Source organism: Myripristis murdjan, chromosome 7 (assembly GCF_902150065.1).
Source record: "Myripristis murdjan chromosome 7, fMyrMur1.1, whole genome shotgun sequence".
In the NCBI taxonomy this organism is placed as follows: Eukaryota; Metazoa; Chordata; class Actinopteri; order Holocentriformes; family Holocentridae; genus Myripristis; species Myripristis murdjan.
The window spans coordinates 18,551,218-18,569,386 of NC_043986.1; the positions used below are offsets into that span (position 1 = coordinate 18,551,218).

General features: G+C 38.6%; 1 protein-coding gene across 1 annotated transcript; it reads left to right on the forward strand.

Moving 5' to 3' along the window:
• The first annotated feature begins 1,498 nt into the window (after positions 1–1,498).
• LOC115362355 (MAP kinase-activated protein kinase 2-like) lies at positions 1,499–17,882 on the forward strand. The gene is made up of 10 exons (XM_030056246.1): positions 1,499–2,160; positions 6,844–6,983; positions 12,995–13,059; positions 13,184–13,263; positions 13,875–14,001; positions 15,767–15,842; positions 16,023–16,147; positions 16,274–16,359; positions 16,451–16,531; positions 16,703–17,882. The coding sequence occupies exons 1-10, from the start codon at positions 1,927–1,929 to the stop codon at positions 16,844–16,846; spliced, it is 1,158 nt and encodes a 385-aa protein (XP_029912106.1). The 5' UTR covers positions 1,499–1,926; the 3' UTR covers positions 16,847–17,882.
• Positions 17,883–18,169: the final 287 nt, after the last annotated feature.

Here is an 18,169-nt window from a genome sequence, read left to right on the forward strand (position 1 = left end):
GTAAATAAATAAATTGTAGGCCTCATCCTTCGGTTTGATTTGGTTTGAGCCGCTGACAAATGGAGCAGTTTTGTCATTTAAAGTAACCTTCTGCCATATGAACACTACCTGCATTTATGCGTTTGTCTTAAACTCGTTAAGCTTTAAGTTTGGTGACAAAGCTCGTCTCTGTCTCTTAATTTTGGCCCTTCACACTTTAAGTAAAGTGAGGACACTTGTGTATGTATGTATGTATGTTTGCGTGTATGCATGTGTCCATGTTATGTATTTATTTATTCATATTAAGGACAGAGCAGGACCCGCTTCCGCAACCAGAGAGTAGAAAAAAAAGAAGAGCTCTCACTCTGAACTTGTGTCAGAAAAAGCAGACCAGTTAGTTTTTTGAGTCGTCTGCTCTACCAGGCTCGGTTTCTATCGGTTTCTCCCCTATAAAAACACTATTTCATGAGTTGTCATACCTGCCAACACTCATGTTTTCCTGGATTTTTGCTGCATTTCAAGGCCATCTCCTGGCACCCTCCTGTTTTTTTTTTTGTTTGTTTGTTTTGTTTTTGTTTTTGTTTTGTTTTTTCCTAATGGGAAAATTCAGTAATTTGCATTGGCATCAGAGTTTGTTATAAATAATCAGCATACACAGGTCCCTATGTTCTACATGCTTATCTAACATTACCCAAGTGGCATGATCATCAGTCAATACAATCTACACACACAGTCCACACATACAATATTGTTAATTAGTTACTTTAGCCACTTTGCTTTGTTAGCCAGTAAAACTACTCGGTTTAGAAAAGGTCATGGTTAAGGTAAGGAAACACGGTTAACATTAGGAAGTGATAGCTAACGTTCACTGATATAACTAAAAACAAGCTCTCACTTGAGACGGGATTCTTTTTTTTTCGCCCACTTATTACTAGTCGCAAACCTGAAATAGTGTTTTAATAGGGGAGAAAGCGGACATTTGATCCTTGGTTTGCAGAGATGTAAAATGCCAACATTTTTTCCTGGTGACTGGGCTTAGTAGGGTGTCATGCCTTTTGCAAAGCCTGTAGTGTTGATTTTAATTTAGAACATGGAGCAGGGGGAATAAAAAATAATGATAATAATAATAACAGCAATGGCCATGTATTAATTTATTTACTTATTTATTTACTTGACTTATATATTTACAGTACTAGCGTGTGTGATCCGAGGATAAACCTGATCCGAATGCTTTCGAAAATGCAACGTTTTAAATTTTGTAGTCCTGGTCTGTTTTCATAAAATTACCATTTTGAGCATGGCGAGGTGTGCTCAAACCTACACTCTGCATACAACACATTGCAAACAACTATGGCACAAATGCTGGAATACCCAGAGATAAAACTCATGTCTTAAGGAGTTTCTGAAAAAGCTCTGGCAGGACGGCGTTGGGGTGACAGCTCTCATTTCAGTGTGATATCATTTTCAGGTCGGAGGGTTGGTCAGTTGTTTTAACACAGAGTGACCAGTCTTATTAATGATATCCTATCTTTGGCGGAGGTACATAAAAAAACTGAAATGAATTTCGGTGTCCTCAATGCTAGTAGCTTTTGTTGCAGCTGTCCTAACAAACGTTAGGCGATGTGGTTTGGCTGTAGCAGTCTTATCAGTGATAACTTCATAACTCAGATGTCTGTGGGGAATCACAACAGAGAGCGGACCTCTTGGAAATCCCCCCAGTAGAGTTGGTTGTTTCGGAGGACTTGAGTGCGAAGGAGAGCTGTAGCTAGCCTAGCTGCTCGCCCATGCTAGCGGCAGGCTAGCAGTCAACAGCATGCAAGGACATGAGTTTTGTTTTCGCAGCTAGCTAGTTAACTGGCTACTGCTACTCGTAAAAAGGCGAAGAATATAACGTACTGGATTATTTCCCTGATTTGTCGCTGCTGTCAGGCGGGACACTCAGTCAGCATGTTGTCCAACACACCGAACCAGAACCAGCCGGCTTTCCCGAGCCAGCAGCCGCCAAACCTCAACTCCGCTCCTTTCCCTCAGTTCTTCGTAAAACCTCACAGTCCTCTCCAAATCAAAAAGAATGCTATAACAGACGATTACAAAGTCACAAGTCAGGTCCTCGGCATGGGTATAAATGGCAAAGTGTTGGAAATATTCCAGAAAGAAAGTGGAGAAAAATATGCACTAAAGGTAAACATTTCTGTTTTCCCTATAAGCTGCAAGTTAACTCACTAACTTTATACCTGACTGAAAATACAGCTTTATTCTTCATATAGTTGTCTAGGGAATATAAAGCTGTCATACGTTAGTTTAAAGGGAATTTAAATAATGACCGGCAATAAAGTAATGCAATTTTATTTTTTCTAGCAAACGGCTGTAGTGTAAATGGTCTTGATCTGATAAAATTAAATTAATACTATGTGCCAGGTCAGCAGGAGAATAGTATTTGATTTCTATTAAAAATAACAAAAAGTGTTTTCCATGTTACACTGTGGGTTTGTTATGTTTAGTGACACCCCAATGACGTTGTTGAATACATAATGACATTTTTACACATTTGGAAAGTCTTTTTTTTTTTTTTTTTTTTTTTTTTTTTTTTTTTTTGGTATATGTTTAAAAGGCTACAAAATAAGCAATTTGTTCCATTTCATAAATTAAGCAGCTGAGACAATTTGATTAAACGTCCTGACTTTGTGCTGAGGCTGGATTTAACCTCCCTTTTAATGGCTTTACACTGATAAAACAGCAGTATCTTCTTAGGTCATTTTCATTCACAGGTGGCAGAGAGCTATGCCAGACATTTCCATTAGTAATTGTTTTTGTGTGTGTGTGTGTGTGTGTGTGTGTGTGTGTGTGTGCGCGCGACACCTGTTACCCACATTGCGCTGTTTGGGGAACTGTTTTTAATCCTTGGAAGTTTTTTTTTTCCCCCCTCATTATGTTATGTGTGACTGTGTGGTGGACAAGAACAAAGCCTGGCAATGCACATCATGACTAAACTTTCATAGCCTTATGCATTGGCGTTGCCAGCCTGTTGTCAGGTGCTCAGACATAAATAAAAAGCAGTTAAGGCGCAACCTGAAACCCATCACACTGAGTTGAGAGTGAACGGAGGCTCTCATGGCTCTCAACTCTGATTTCAGAAGTTGGGTGTCCACTGCACCCTCCCTCTGTCCTCATCAGGATGCTATGCACCCCCTGCTAGGTTTCAGGTTCGGCCACTAGTGAGCAATAATTGAGTACGGATCGTGTCCTTACATTACCTCAGCGTGCTCCTCTGGGATCTATTAGTCACCCCTGAGGCGCGTGTAATGCACTCCACCTACAGAATACCTGCTGTGATTGGTGCATTTGGAGTGGTAGGCCGCATTCATATTCAGAGCTGAGTGGTGCATGATGCTGCGTTGGTGATGCAGTTGGGGAGGTTGCCATCATAACTGTTGACATCAGATGTCTGAGTTATTGATTGCCCTCCAGGCAGTGTGTTGTTGAGTGGTATTTAGAAGTTACAGATATCCAGTGGCTTTTAATAGGCAGCTGCAAATTGTTCCAGTAGCTTATCGGTTATTGTAGAGTGTTTTAAAATGGGCTGGTGGGCGCTTTTTAGTGGCATTACTTGGTAAAACACTCAAGTTTGATTGAGTTAAAGTTTTTAAAAATGACATAATGTCCATCCGTTTATTGTCTCACCGTGTCTGTTTTGACCCATGTCTGCGTGTTGTTCCTGTTCCTCTGCCGTCATATCCAAATGCTGCCAGTGAGAAAGAGAGGAGGGCACATGCCTGTGTCTAAAAGTAGCCTCATGTGAGAGGCCAGGGATGACTGAGAGATTATTCAGTCTGGATGAGTGCATCAGCACAAGGTGTCATGCAGATAGCAGTCTCAGCTTTTATTAGGCAGCGGAAAGTGGGATGTGATTGGTAAACAAATTGGATAAACCACCAAATGATCGTTATTATTTCGCTGCCTTTGTTGTGCTAAAGCACAGGGATTGTCACGTTGTGTCGCCCACAGGTTTTGTAGCGCCTGCATGACAAGGCTGTTTGTTTAGCCTATAAATTTTATACTTCTTTTGATGGAAAATAAGCACACACATCCCTCTCTCTTTGTCTGTTTCCCATTCAAGATTGTAGCTGCAATTATTAGATAGGCTATATCTTGATGTCCATCAACAGAGCTAACAGCTTAAAGCCTTTCTCTTTAATTGTATACTTGGATAGGATAAAGAGCAGCTTCTCTTGCAGTGTTGGGACTTGCTTGGCGTCACCCTGTGTCCCATGGTTTATTGTTTTTGTTCAGGTCAAAATGTTCTCACTCTTCAGACAGTAGTAAAAATAGATTTATTTTTTCTAGTAAGTCCAATACAGGTTTTATGTGCATTTTACTCAGTTTGTTTGCTGCATTTGAATGGAATGAAATACCACAAGCTTTATGGTTTCCATAGCATGAATATTTGATTTCACAGACTACGTGGAGATGTTGTTTCTCTGTTTCAGTACTTGTTCTCAAGTTGAAGTTCATTTATTTATAGAGCCTTCGTCATAAGCACTTCTCAAAGGACCTTACAAATAATATCTAGCCTAACAAATCAGTAGGCAATCATGGAACAAATTTTCTTCTCTATTCTGATTATAGAGGACTACACATCTTTTTTAACACCTTTAGTGCACTGTTTTACCTGGCGCTCACAAACCTTTTAAGCTGCTGCATGTTTTTCTCTCAAATAATAATAATAACAGCCTAATAATATAGCACCTTTCATACAGAATGCAGCTCAAAGTGCTTCACATAAAAAGAATAAAGTAAAATAAAATATGTATTCATATATATATATATATATATATATATATATATATATATACATACATATAAACAAATAAACAAATAAATAATTGAGAGCATCAACAGGAAGAATAAAAGGGGATAAACAAGAGAAATGAGAGATAGTGCGTTACATTAAAACATAGGAAACGCAGCTAAAAATCTGAAGTAAATGACAGTCAGTCATGAATATGAATACAAATGCCTTAAAATTGATTAAAATGTTGGAGCATATGATATTGAGTAAAAGTCATACTAGAAAAAGGCTCGGTTAAAAAGATATGTTTTTAAGCGTTGTTTGAAGGTTTCAAGAGAGACTGCTTCTCTAATGTCTTTGGGTAAAGTGTTTCAGAGTTTGGGAGCGTAATTGAAAAACGCTGCATCTCCAGTTATCTTTTGGGAAAGTGTATGGTTCTCGAGCAGTCCTGCAGAAGATGATCTGAGGGTTCGTGAGGGAACATAAGGAGTCAAGCAGTCTCTGATGTAGCTCGGTCCTGATCCGTTGAGTGCTTTAAAAAAGTACCAGAGCAAGTCATCAGGCCCGTTCATCTTCATCCTGATCCAGATAATAAAAAAGAAGGGCCACATTAGTGACTGGAAGTAAAACTTGACTTTGACATCCTTATAGTTGTCACAAAATGTATGAAGTGAAATGATATGCCACAAAATCTTTCAGTTATTCTTTATGTCCTGAGATAACAGTACAGCACGCACAGGTAGTTATACTACCCAACACTCTAACAGAGATCAGTTTTGTAAGAAAACTGTAAGAAATTGTAAGAAAATGGCCTATTTCAAAATAAAATTCAAATGGATGTAAATGTTAAACAAAAATAATTGATTTTGAGTTTTTTTTTATGCCTTTATTATGAATTTTACAAGTTAAATGCTATATGTTGAATATTAACCTCCATATTGTATTCTCAAATAAATTTGTTTAAGGTGAACAAATGCACAGACCTGTAAAGATGCCATCCCACAGCGAGTAGCAAGGTGTGAAGCATTAACTGTAGTTGCAGATAATACAGTCGTGGATTAAGCAGCATAATCATTAACCACATTGTCAACCCAATTTATTGTAGAGAAGAAGAAATCCACCCCACTACACAGCTGCAAATTTAGTTTAGCTGCCTTTCATTGTCATAGTAGCCTGGTAGCCAATTCATTATTATTATTATTATTATTATTATTATTTTTTTGCTGCCCAGACTGCACAGACAAAACTGCTTTCCCAGCTTAATGTAGTTACAACTCAAATATTTGTCAGCAAAAATAGCTTACAAGCACACAGCTGACATGCATAAATTGGCTTTCCCTAACTTAATCTAGTTGTATCCAAACTGTTTGGTAGCAAATAATCTCGCTGCTATAAAAAAACAGAGGAGCCATGCATTTGCAAGGCTCTGTTAAGCACGAGGTGTGTACGGAGTTAGGCAGTGCCTTTGATTGACTTACACCCGATTAACTTGGGTTTCGGCTCCTTATGATGTATGTCATCATATGTTATGGGGAAAATATCTTTTCCCTTTACACAAGTTTATTCTCTGTCAGTTATTCAGTTTGCATTGTAAGAGTTTTACACCACCTCTTCCTGATATTTCGTCCTTTTGCTTTAGTTTGCAGAGGGGAAACAAGTGACAAGTCTCTTTGCCACAGCTGCCATAAAACACTACCATTAAGGAATTCACGGGGTTGCCATAGTCAACAGGTTTCAAATTCTATTTCCAGTAGCTTTGACAAATTAATTCCAAGTAATTTATATCTTTTAAGTTAATAAGTGTGAAGGAAAACGGAGAGACAGAAGCAGCATACAGCTGATTGACAACTTGGGACAGTTATGGTGCTTTAATATTGTAGATATTCTTCCACATTATCCTTCATTTATGTGCATTTAGCATGGGGATTATTTTTGCTTAACTCAAACCAAATGTGAATTAATCAAGTAGCCTATTTCTATAGCTGCTTTAAGTGACCACATTCAATGCAGAAAGGCTAATGCTTTAAGATTTGTTCATTGCTGCACTGTTCTGTTTGTGTCCCTCTGTGATTCAGATGCTGCAGGACTGCCCCAAGGCCAGACGAGAGGTGGAGCTCCACTGGAGGGCGTCACTGTGCCCTCATATCGTGCGCATTACAGATGTTTATGAGAATCTCTATCAGAGCAGGAAGTGCCTCCTCATCGTCATGGAGTGGTGGGTTGTAACACACATAACCGCATGAATCACACATCAAGGGCATATTAAACACTTATGTGGTCTCAATGGACCGTACTGTGTGTTTTTTTTGTCCTAGATTATACACATACCTTACATTACAGCACATCATTATCCAATGCATATCTTACATGTTTTTACACAAGAAGCAGCCAAATCCACATAATCTTTTTCACAGTGTTCATATTTGTTTATTTGTCTTCTGAGTTTAATTTTCCTATCAAATACTGTGTGAAAGCAGTGCTGTTTGGCAACTAACTTTGAAGTCTCAGATTTCAGACCTTTGCACCAGCAATTGAACACACCATAAAAAAAGACTTTTCGGTTCAGTGCGCTTATTAAACTAACCACATCAATAAAGTAGAAGTAAGAAAAAAATTAACACTGCTGGGATGTAAACTGTGACAGATTAACTATCTCATGCAAGTTTGAAATCTATGCAAGTTGATTTGCATGCTGTACAAAAAGGAATGGCTGCATGGAAGGGAAGAAAATACATTTGAACAAATAATTCAGCATGGTATTCTTTGGAAGATGAATGGTAGTAATGTAAAGTGAATAGGGCTGTTGTGGGGCGTCATCCCCTCTCTCTCCTCTGCCTTTCCTGTCTCTCTCTACTGTGACTGTCAAATGAAGCAGAAATTCCAAATAATAATCTTCTAACTCTTTAAACAGGGCTGTTGTTACTTGTCGATGCAATTGATGCCTGTGATTATGGAACTACGTTGTTTTGCATAAGGTGCATTGATGCGTCACAATAATGGCCGTGCCTTGTCAAAGCATGTATTCCCTGGAGAACATGCTGCAGCTAAAACACCTTGACCAAGATTATTTAAAACAGTGGTTCCCAAACTTTTTTTTTTTTTAACCAAGGCCCTCCTAAAAAAAAAAAAAAAAAAAAAAATGGGCACATTAGTGGGACACATTTATCTTGTATGCAGGGGAGACAGATAGCTTGACTCGCAGGTCCTGTTCCACTGACAGCCGCATTTGTGTCGTGTTCTTGACAAATATGGGAGAGAAGAGAAAGCCATCTCACATCAGTAGAAGGTTGCGAAGGGTAAAAGCACCTTGATGGCGCTCTCGGATAGGGATGGATACTCATGTCCCACAAGCAGCCAAAACCTATCACAATTATCTATCACAAACCTATCACAAACACAATTCAACATGTTCCAGTTTCAGTATTCAATCCATTATTAGCGTGTTGCTGCTCAAACTGGCGGCTGATGCTGATGACAAGCAGCAAAGGGAGAGCGGTGTGAGTGGGAAACAATGACTCTCTTACCTCACCCATAACAGCACATCTGTTGTGTGTACTTGATGGAAGTTGAAAAACCTCGGCAACATATTCAGTAGGGCTAACGTTATATTTAATTTAATATTTTTTAAATCTGAGCAATATCTCTGTTTTCACTTATGCACTCCATCACACTTGTAATAAAATAAGTTTATATGACATAAAGTTTACTAAGTGAGAGGGAAAATTCTACTGTGAAACACCCCCCTGGATTGTTGTCACGACACACCACTTTGGGAACCACTGATCTAAAGAGTTGGACTATGTTGGACAGCAACCCAACAGTATGGTGGTCTGTAAGCTCCGCAAATTGGCTTATCACAGCAGTACACTTGAAGCAAAAGCATCCACGAGTGTTATTAATATTGAAATATTAATGAGAAAGTTTCCTATATTTATTTGCTAAAGAATTATTAGTGACAGTCCAAAAAAGTGAATGTGATTTTTTTGGTATTTAGTGGCTAAAGCATGCAAAACACTGCTATGGTCCTTTAAAAAAATTATAGCACATGTGTACAAATGTAGGTTTCCTTCTCACATTGTTTATGTTAACTGTGAGGAAGGTTTGGTTCTCTTGGGTTTGTATTGCCTTTCTTTGTGTGAGTTGAGCCAGCCGAAAATTTTATCCACACAAGCTCAAGTGCTGGTGGTTGCCAGTAGAGCTTTAGGGCATGCTGCTTTATAGAAAACAAAAAACAACAACCAAAAAAAAAAAAAAAAAAAAAAAACCTGGGCTGAGGTTTCCTAATTAGGCAGGTGTCTGCCTGATGTCTCCAGCCACCTCAAATGTGTTTCAAAGACTCCAAATTTTTCTTGAGGATAAGAATAAATGACTCATGAAGACACGATCCTGATAATCATCAAAGAAATTACAAATGCAGGAAAAACTGAATGTTTTCCCCTTACAGCTTAGTGAATATGCAAGCTTTTTGCAGTGGTTAAGTGAAAGGGAAAAAAAAAACATTGTTCTGTATTTTGCAGAATCATTCGAAATTACTTTTTCCACTCAAAACATTAAAGGCTTACCATGTAATTTAACTCTGTTAGATGGTACTAAAACACTAAAACAGATCTAGACCGCAGTAGCAGCTGTACACAGACACATTTGCAAGCTTCATTTATCATAGTTTGAGGCTGTACTTTTGTACAACAACACAAGCTATGTCAGCGCATCAAGTTAGAAATGTCCAGAAGTACCACATCAAGCAACAGCCATAGGAAACAAGGCAAACATTATACATATACATACATTATACATTTTGGGCAACATATTGTATGCAGCAAGTCACAATGGTCTTTGAGGTATACACCGAAAGCAAATGCAGTAGCAGTGTCTTGCTAATCACTAAGGCTAACATAGCAACACACAGCAGATGTTTCTTAACTGAACAACAAAAGTAAAAGCTGATCTCTAGTTCCATAGATGCGATTAGTCCACTATGATAACATTGTTCCAAATTGCCTTAACAAGTCCGGCCATATATTAGCTTGAAGTGTGTGTGATTTGTTTGCTAACACCATGCTACCATTGCTGAAATAATTGATGCCTGCTTTGCCCAGGGTTTCCCGGAAAGTTCCTGGAAACCAGCAGTTGTTGCTTAAATATTCAAGAGTGGAGTTCCACATAGTGCCAGCAGTTATAGACCAATCAGCATCCTCCCTGTATTGTCAAAGATCATTGAGAAACTTCCAGGTGAACAAATCATCTCCAACTTCAACCCCTGCACAATCCCACTGCACCCAGTGCAATTCCACTTCAGGATTTGACTAGTAATTCGACTGCGACAGCCAAATATGATTTTGAGGAAAAAGTCTTAAATAAACAAATGAGGTTTTGTGGGAGTTGTATTCCTTGATTTTAAGGAAGAATTTGATACAGTCAGTCATATTATCCAGTTGACAAAGATAACTTCTCACCAGTTGCATTTGGATTGTTGAAATCATATCTAACAAACAGAAGTCAGTCTGTGAGAATAGATGGTCATACCATCTTATCCTCTTTCCATAACTACTGGTGTCCCACAAGGGTCTACTGTATATTGGACTGTCTTCTATTTGGATTATATATAAATGATTTGCTGTCTGCTTGCTCTGACACCAATATTGTATATGTATGCAGACGATACAGTCATTTTTGCTCATTAAAATACAAATATATAGGTTACACACAAACTAACTAATGCCTTCATCGCTCAACAGATGCTACCTGTAACTAAGTGTGTCAAAAACTCTATGTATGTATTTCACTAAGTCAGCTCAATCCAGCAAAGATCCAGATATCCTCATATCAGCGGAAACGCTGTATGTTGCATCAGAATTCAAATATTTTGGGATGCTAATAATGCTAATAGATCCACAGCTCTCTTTTAAAGATATAGGAACTTGCTTAGAGATGTCTTTTATGAAAAGTGGGGGGAATATTATTGGCTATGACCAACCATTTTTAAGAGTTATTACTCGTCCACTGAGATAATTCTTCTTAAGAGTTGGTATACTAAGCAAGTGAAACAATGTCTCTTGTTGATCAGACAAAAACAGTAGTTTATATTGGGAATGTCATCTTCAATATTTCTCCGATAAAGGCAGGCAGATCTCTCTTGATTAGGGATCAGTTTTTCTAGACATAAAATTCTCAAACATGTGAATTAAACACACTTTATTACAAAACTACAGCTACTGATTACACATGACCAATTTAATTTGCATGCAAATTGATATGGTTATATATAGAAGATCAACCAGTTGATTGTAAAGTGAGATAACCGATAAGTGCAACCAAAGGATTTGAGCTGTTAAAAAGGAAAAAATACATGGATGAAAACAGTCGTGAATCAGTGATATTGCTTGAGAATATTATGCTAAGTCAACCACCATGGACTTGAAACAGCAACACTACGTAATGCTGAATTCAGGAGGGTTTGGAAAGATCTGAGACAATTATGAATTAACATAATGGCAGAATAATGTGAAGCGCCAGGAACTAAGGAAAGATATGCTGTAATAATACTTGCTTATGTCTGGGGAGAAATTCTTGCTGTGGTTGCAGAGTGATGATGAAAGCTGATTGGTAAAAGAAGGCTGGATTGGAGCAGCAAAACCCTTGGAAGGACACTGAGGCAGTGATGTCTTAATGACGGAGTTCGCTTTGGGGCTTTAACGGAAAACGGGCTTGAATGGAAAGTGGGCTCCCAAAATTGTAATGCACTTGGTGCTTTTAACCCATGTTGGGACTGCTTGGCCTATCAGTTTCATCTAAGTTATTTGAAAACATCTTGGCCATCCCCCGGTCTCAAATTCCTGGACAGTCAATACCACACATTCTCCCTTCCTTGATGCAAAATGCAATGCATATCAGATATTACCGAACTTTAATAATTGTGGCTGTGTTCACCTAATTTTCAATAATGCACTCCTTCTCATCCTGGCAAGAAGCATGATATCCGACATGGCCTATTGTTTAATGATCTTGTTCAGGTATGCCGTTATTGTCCAATTTAACAATCAGAACATAATAACCCAACACAGCTGGCTCTCTAGATCCCCTGTCTGCTGAAGGATCCATCTGGTCTTTACTGGTACTAACACAGAGCATTTACATGGGGTTCTTATGCTCCATGTGAAATAAAGACCATTTGAGACCAGCAGTCATTTTCTCCATTTAGTAGAAAATGTGCTCCTGGCTTGACCTCAGGGGTACTCCAGGACATGTGGATGTATGAGTTAGAGGGGTTACTGATCCTTACTGCCTGGTCAGTTGTGCAAGTCCATGGCTGTTTCTTCATTAGCTGAAGAAGGCTAGATTTGTTTGCTTGTTGTGCCACCTCCTGACCTTGCCCAATGTGTGACCTTCCTGCTGTAAATTGGGGAGTGTCATCTGCATCCATTTGGTCATAAAGTCCTTTGATCTGAAAAGGGTTTATTTGGTGATGCTGATGAAGGTCTGGGCTCTAGAGTGTTCGGGAATGTGTATGCAGTAGATTTTTCAGGCCGTGACTAATAGAAGCCAGTAAGGTCGGGAGTTGGGAATGAAAGTGGTAGAGAACATTGGACTCCAAAAGGTGAAAGGGCACCTTTTATTGGTCTCAGGCTGATTGGGAGAAATTGGCTTGATGGCGGAAGTTCTGTGGTTGAATGCAGAGATGTAGCAAAGATGATGTAGCAGAGACTGCTACATCATGTCAGCAGTTGGGGTCATTCCTTCAAAGGTCATATCAAAAAGGTGGGGTCAGCAGAAGTTACCAAAATGTACTTTTATGCCATGATTGACTCTTGTATCTCTTACTGTTTGTCCAGCTGGTCACAGATCCGTTCTTCTATTTTAAAGCCTTCACAATCCCCATGTAAACAGGCACTTAAGATCCTGGACAAAAAAACTCATCATCACCATCATTGTCACTTAAGTAACATTTATTGAGTTGGGAAAATATCATACGCATTTGAACAAGCAAAAATTATATATTTTCCCTATAAGAATTGCAGTATTAGTGCATTGGCCAAATATTTGTGACTTGTTAACAAGGTGAGTACAAATAAGTCACCCTTGGACACCCTTGTGCTGCTCTATGCTGTGACATGTGTTACCACCTTGTTGCTTTTCTGAACGAGGAAAACCTCTATAAAAATGTCCACAGAGGGTAGACATAAATCAGATTAACTAACCACTGTCTGTTTTTATCACTGTTGTTTTCAGTATGGATGGAGGAGAACTCTTCACTCATATCCAAGACAGAGGGAATCATGCATTTACAGAGAGAGGTAACAAGATTCATAATTTGTCCAGTTGATTGTAATCCTCTTCTGAATGTTTGGATTTGTCTGTATTTTTCTGTTGTCTAAACCCCATCTTGTCCTCCTTTCTCCTCACTCCCTTGTAATTCAGAGGCCTCTGACATCATGAAAAGTATAGGAGAAGCCATACATTTCTTGCATGCCATCAACATCGCTCATAGAGACATCAAGGTAAAAACTCACTGTATTTTTGGAGGAAGAAAAACATTTAGTTCTTCAGGAAGTGGATAATTTATGGTTGATCACATACACAGGTCAAAGAAAGAACCACTTACACATACCAAAATGTACACATCTTTATAATTTGTTTTTTTTCTGTGAAAATATCTGGTAAAGGTCTTGCCTTGGTAAAGCAGTATTATATCAACATATTAAGTCCAACATGCTAAATAGGCACCAAATGAGAGAAGTTGATGTATTCATCCAAAATCTTTCCCCACCTTCTCTGTTTCAGAGCTCTGTTCCTGTTCCTCCTTTTTGAAGTTTTATGTTGTTACCACCTTTTCAGAAACTCCTCCAGCTATTTGAAGATTTACATGTTTTTTGTAAACCCATCTTTAAAACAAAACTCTGGCCAGCCACTTCCCATTATAATTTAAAAGCTCTTTTGGATGGAGAGGTTCATTCCCACTTTTATACAGATTGGAGAGACTGGCCAGCATTATGAAATAAGCACCATGTAGCCCAGTAGGCTCCTGTTTATGTTTGATGTTGGCTTTTTTTGCACTGATGATCTGTATTCTACCGTGCAAAAGACAATGACTTTTTTTTGTCTCTTTCAGCCAGAAAATCTCCTGTACACATCTAAGAGGCCAGATGCCATCCTCAAGCTGACTGACTTTGGATTTGCCAAAGAAATCACCACACTAAACTCTCTGGCAACACCATGTTACACCCCATACTATGTTGGTAAGGACACACGGCTGGAGATCTATAGATTTATTTATTTGGATCCCCAGTAGTCACTATCAAGGCAGCAACTACTCTTCCTGAGGTCTACACAATAATATGATATGCTTTAAGAAAAAGCTTAAGCTATTTTTGTTCACCAAGGAACAATGAAATGAAGCTGTTTTTGTCCTTTATCTTGGTGGAGATGATGAATGTTATGCTTAAATAATTCATTTTTGACAAGATTTGTCATATATAGAGCTAGAATAGGCAAGTTTTTGTATTAGAACAGAGCAGATGTCTATGTTGTTTGTTTTGAGCGGAAGATGTAGTGTATTATGTCTACAATGTGTGTATGTATTATAATTTTGAGTGATGATGTTGGGGATCCCAGGAAGAGTAGCTGCTGATCTTTTCAGCAGCTAATGGGGATCTTAATAAACAATCAATCAATCACACAGATGAATAGATGAATACTGCAATGGATGAATACTGTAAGGCTGGGCACACACTAGATCCTTCAGGAGACAGAGGATCTAGGGAACCAGCTGCACTGGGTTAGTATCTTCTGATTGTGAAATTGGGTAATAGGGGTGTATCTGAGCAAGATCACTAATGAGTATGCCATGCATATTGATTGCATGTTATAGTGATTGCATTGATGCATCACACTGCTTGCCAGGATGAGAAGGAGTTTAATGTAGTGCATTAGATTTTACAGTTCTCCCAGTGTGTGCCCAGCCGCACTATTCTTGGAGCTGCTTTGTGTAATCTACATGAGAAGTTTCATTTTGTTCGCAAGAGTTAAACTCCACATATGGCCTCACTGTTACTGCTGTATTATTTGCAAGTAACTCTATGTGGAGGGGCCACATTAATGCCTTGCGGTGCCCGTGTGTTAATTTGATACAGTCTCTGCATTGAGTGCTTACCCTGTGGGCATTGTTAGTGCACTTCCTGTAGAATCCATTGATACTGGCTGCACTGTTGTGGGTTATCAGAAATCACATGTGAACACATCCTGCAGACTAGTCGGAAAATCACACAAAAAATTGCCCTACCTCTTTGTAGTTGGTAAGTTAATCGTGTTGAATTATCAAACAGTGTTTCAAAGGCTCAAGTGGACAAAAAAAATCTTGCCACTCATCAACAAAGCTCTAGACCCACTGGATCAATATACTTTTTTGTAATGTTTCAAAGGTGTTAATGTGTAACAGGCAAAAGAACACATCCTTATTCTTTTTCATCAGTTTAGTCCTTACTTTTATCAAGCCATGACAGCTTTTCATAGTACACTGACATATTACGAGCTCAATATCAATTTCGATAGGAAAATGCTTTATCTTTTCATCTGCAGTGGATAAAAATGTATATTCAGTATCCGAACAGGAACAATACAATAATAATGTAAAGTGAAGTATGCATACGGGTCATGTGATATACTTTACATAGGGTAGGCTTGTTTAGTTTACATGTGACATAACAGGCCAATCGGCCAATGAGAAGGAGTGGTGATACAGCAAACTGCCCGCTTTGCACCTGGTTCCCTCCGGCCTTAAAAGCACAGGCACCTTTTACCACTCATCTAACAACAGACGCAAACGTGTGACTGTTATTTCCACAACATAAACAAAATATTGCATACTTAACAGAAATTTTCAGTATGATATCATGCACTTTGATATTGCAGTATATTTGCAATAGATTTTATCCTGCTACTGTTAATAATCTCTAATCAGCTCTAGTCATTTTGAATCCATCATTTTTCTTGCTTCTGCAACAGCCCCAGAAGTCCTTGGTCCAGAGAAGTATGACAGATCCTGTGACATGTGGTCTCTGGGTGTCATCATGTATATTCTGTAAGTCAAACATTTGAAGTATAATTGAAAGTGCTTGATCTTTGTTTAAGGATTTCATAAATTGAGTTTATATAATTATCTTCATTTCCTCATGAGTCTGTCACAGTATCATTTTTTAGATTATTTTGACAGGAAAGCCAGCTGTCTTATCATGGGACATTTTTTCTATCTTGTCCCCAGGCTGTGTGGATATCCTCCCTTTTACTCCAACCACGGTCTAGCAATATCCCCGGGGATGAAAAGACGGATTCGCAACGGACAGTACGAATTCCCCAACCCGGAGTGGTCTGATGTGTCTGAGGAAGGTGAGGCAGTTGTGTTAAAGTTTGGGTGATAATTGCAGAGATTGGATGTCTGCCAAAGATATGATTGGTGCCATGCAGGATACATCGATGAACTTGCTCTGATAGTGCAGTGATTTTCGGTTGCAGCCAAACAGCTGATCCGGCACCTCCTAAAAACTGAGCCCACCCAGAGAATGAGCATCACAGAGTTCATGAACCATCCCTGGATTAATGTAAGCCTCTCCATGTTTGAGTATCTTGAGGTTTAGATGAGATGATGTAAGACTTTTCTGACTACTCATCCATATTCTCTTACAAATGCAGCAGTCAATGGAGGTGCCACAGACACCTCTTCACACCAGCCGTGTGCTGCAGGAGGAACAAGATGTTTGGGAGGAGGTCAAGGTGAGTGAACGTTTTTTTGCTACAAGAGAAGCTTTGGTCATTTTTTTCTTACTGCAAGATTGCAGCCCTTATTTGTGGGTTCTTAAGAACTGAAATAGATGTTTCTAAAATATAATGATCTTGTACTGTATTTTTTCTTGGTTGTTTGACATGAGTAATTGTTCTCATTAGGAGGAAATGACAAGTGCCCTGGCAACGATGAGAGTGGATTATGAGCAAATCAGAATCAAAACAATTGAAGACTCGACTAATCCTCTGCTCTTGAAGAGAAGAAAGAAAGCGAAAAACACAGCAACACAACCTCCTGGCCTGTGAAACAAAGACTCTGAGAACTCTCACTCACAGTATCTTTCTCTTCAGAAACTTTGCTAGTCTCCTACTTATTATACTCTCTCTTCTTCTACACTGCATATACAAACACATGTACACATGCACACTCTCACACACTCATACACACACACTTACAAAAAATTGTCAACTGGCTCCAAAGTAATGTTGCCATGTTTTTTTAAATGTGTTTTGAACTGCTTTTATTGCCTTCTGTTAAACTTAGACAATTTTATTTCTGGTGAAAAGTAAGAAATTGTGGATTACATCTGTGGTTTTTTCTCTTGTCAACATAGCGGTAAGATTTTATCTCCGGTTACCATAAACCACTTTAAACCGCTCTCTTTATATTGTTACAGCTTTGCCCTGCATTGCATATATTGCATTTGGTTATTTACATGACATAATGGGATGGGTAGCCTACCTGACAGTCTATACAGAATAATAAAATACTTTGAATACTTCTTACCTATGCACTGGAAAATATCCTGTAAGTGCACTGAAGCTTAGTCAGAAATCCTCTCAGTAGAGGAGCCAAACATTTCTGTATATTAGAATGTCACTTATATATTTTTTTCATGTTTGTTGATGTACATACTTAGTCACACCTCACAGCAACACTGTTAATTTTTCTATGTATCCACTGATTTTTGTTGTCATAAACTCTTACAGATTGTTTTTAGGTTGTTTTTGTGTTTGTCGGTTGAGTTGTATGTTTTTTTCCTGCCAAAATGCCTGTAGCCAGAGTTATGTTCTTATTTTTGAAGAGCATTTAGACAAACGTGCCTCAAGGATGGTTTGGCAGCATCACTCTCATGACAAGGTTTGGCAGCATCAGTCATTCGCATTGCCTTTGAATGATCGTCACCACAAACCACAGACTTTTGTTTTGTGTGCTGATGTTATGTTATAATTATCCTCCTTCCTTCAACACAGGAATGTTCTTGCCACATTGTGGTAGTCCATCTAAGACTTGTATTATTGTCCCAATAAAGTTGGCACTCATTGAGTGGCATTAATCATGCTTGCAGTGCCTGTGAGGCAGATGATAATTGCATTTGTTGGGAAGTCTTTTGACCAAACTTTGCTGCTAACTGCTCTGCTTGCTTCAGTAGTGTTCATTTTCAAAATGAAAAGCAGTTCTATGAAAATCTTGTTTAATGAAAGATGGAAAAGAACAGTTGAGAGCAGGAAATTTTAAATCAAGGGAGTAGTGAAGAGATTACAATATAAAAAGTGGAAATTTACTAATATCCTGTCTGTCTTTTATTCTGGATTAAATGCATTGAAATCCTCTCGAATTGTTTGTGC

What these genes read in the sequence shown, in the direction of transcription:
- LOC115362355 (XM_030056246.1), top strand. Translation starts at nt 1,927, where the DNA reads ATGTTGTCCAACACACCGAACCAGAACCAGCCGGCTTTCCCGAGCCAG. An exon ending in TCATGCATTTACAGAGAGAG is followed by an intron (nt 13,060 to 13,183) that starts GTAACAAGATTC and finishes CTTGTAATTCAG; the next exon opens with AGGCCTCTGACATCATGAAA. An exon ending in GGTGTCATCATGTATATTCT is followed by an intron (nt 15,843 to 16,022) that starts GTAAGTCAAACA and finishes TCTTGTCCCCAG; the next exon opens with GCTGTGTGGATATCCTCCCT.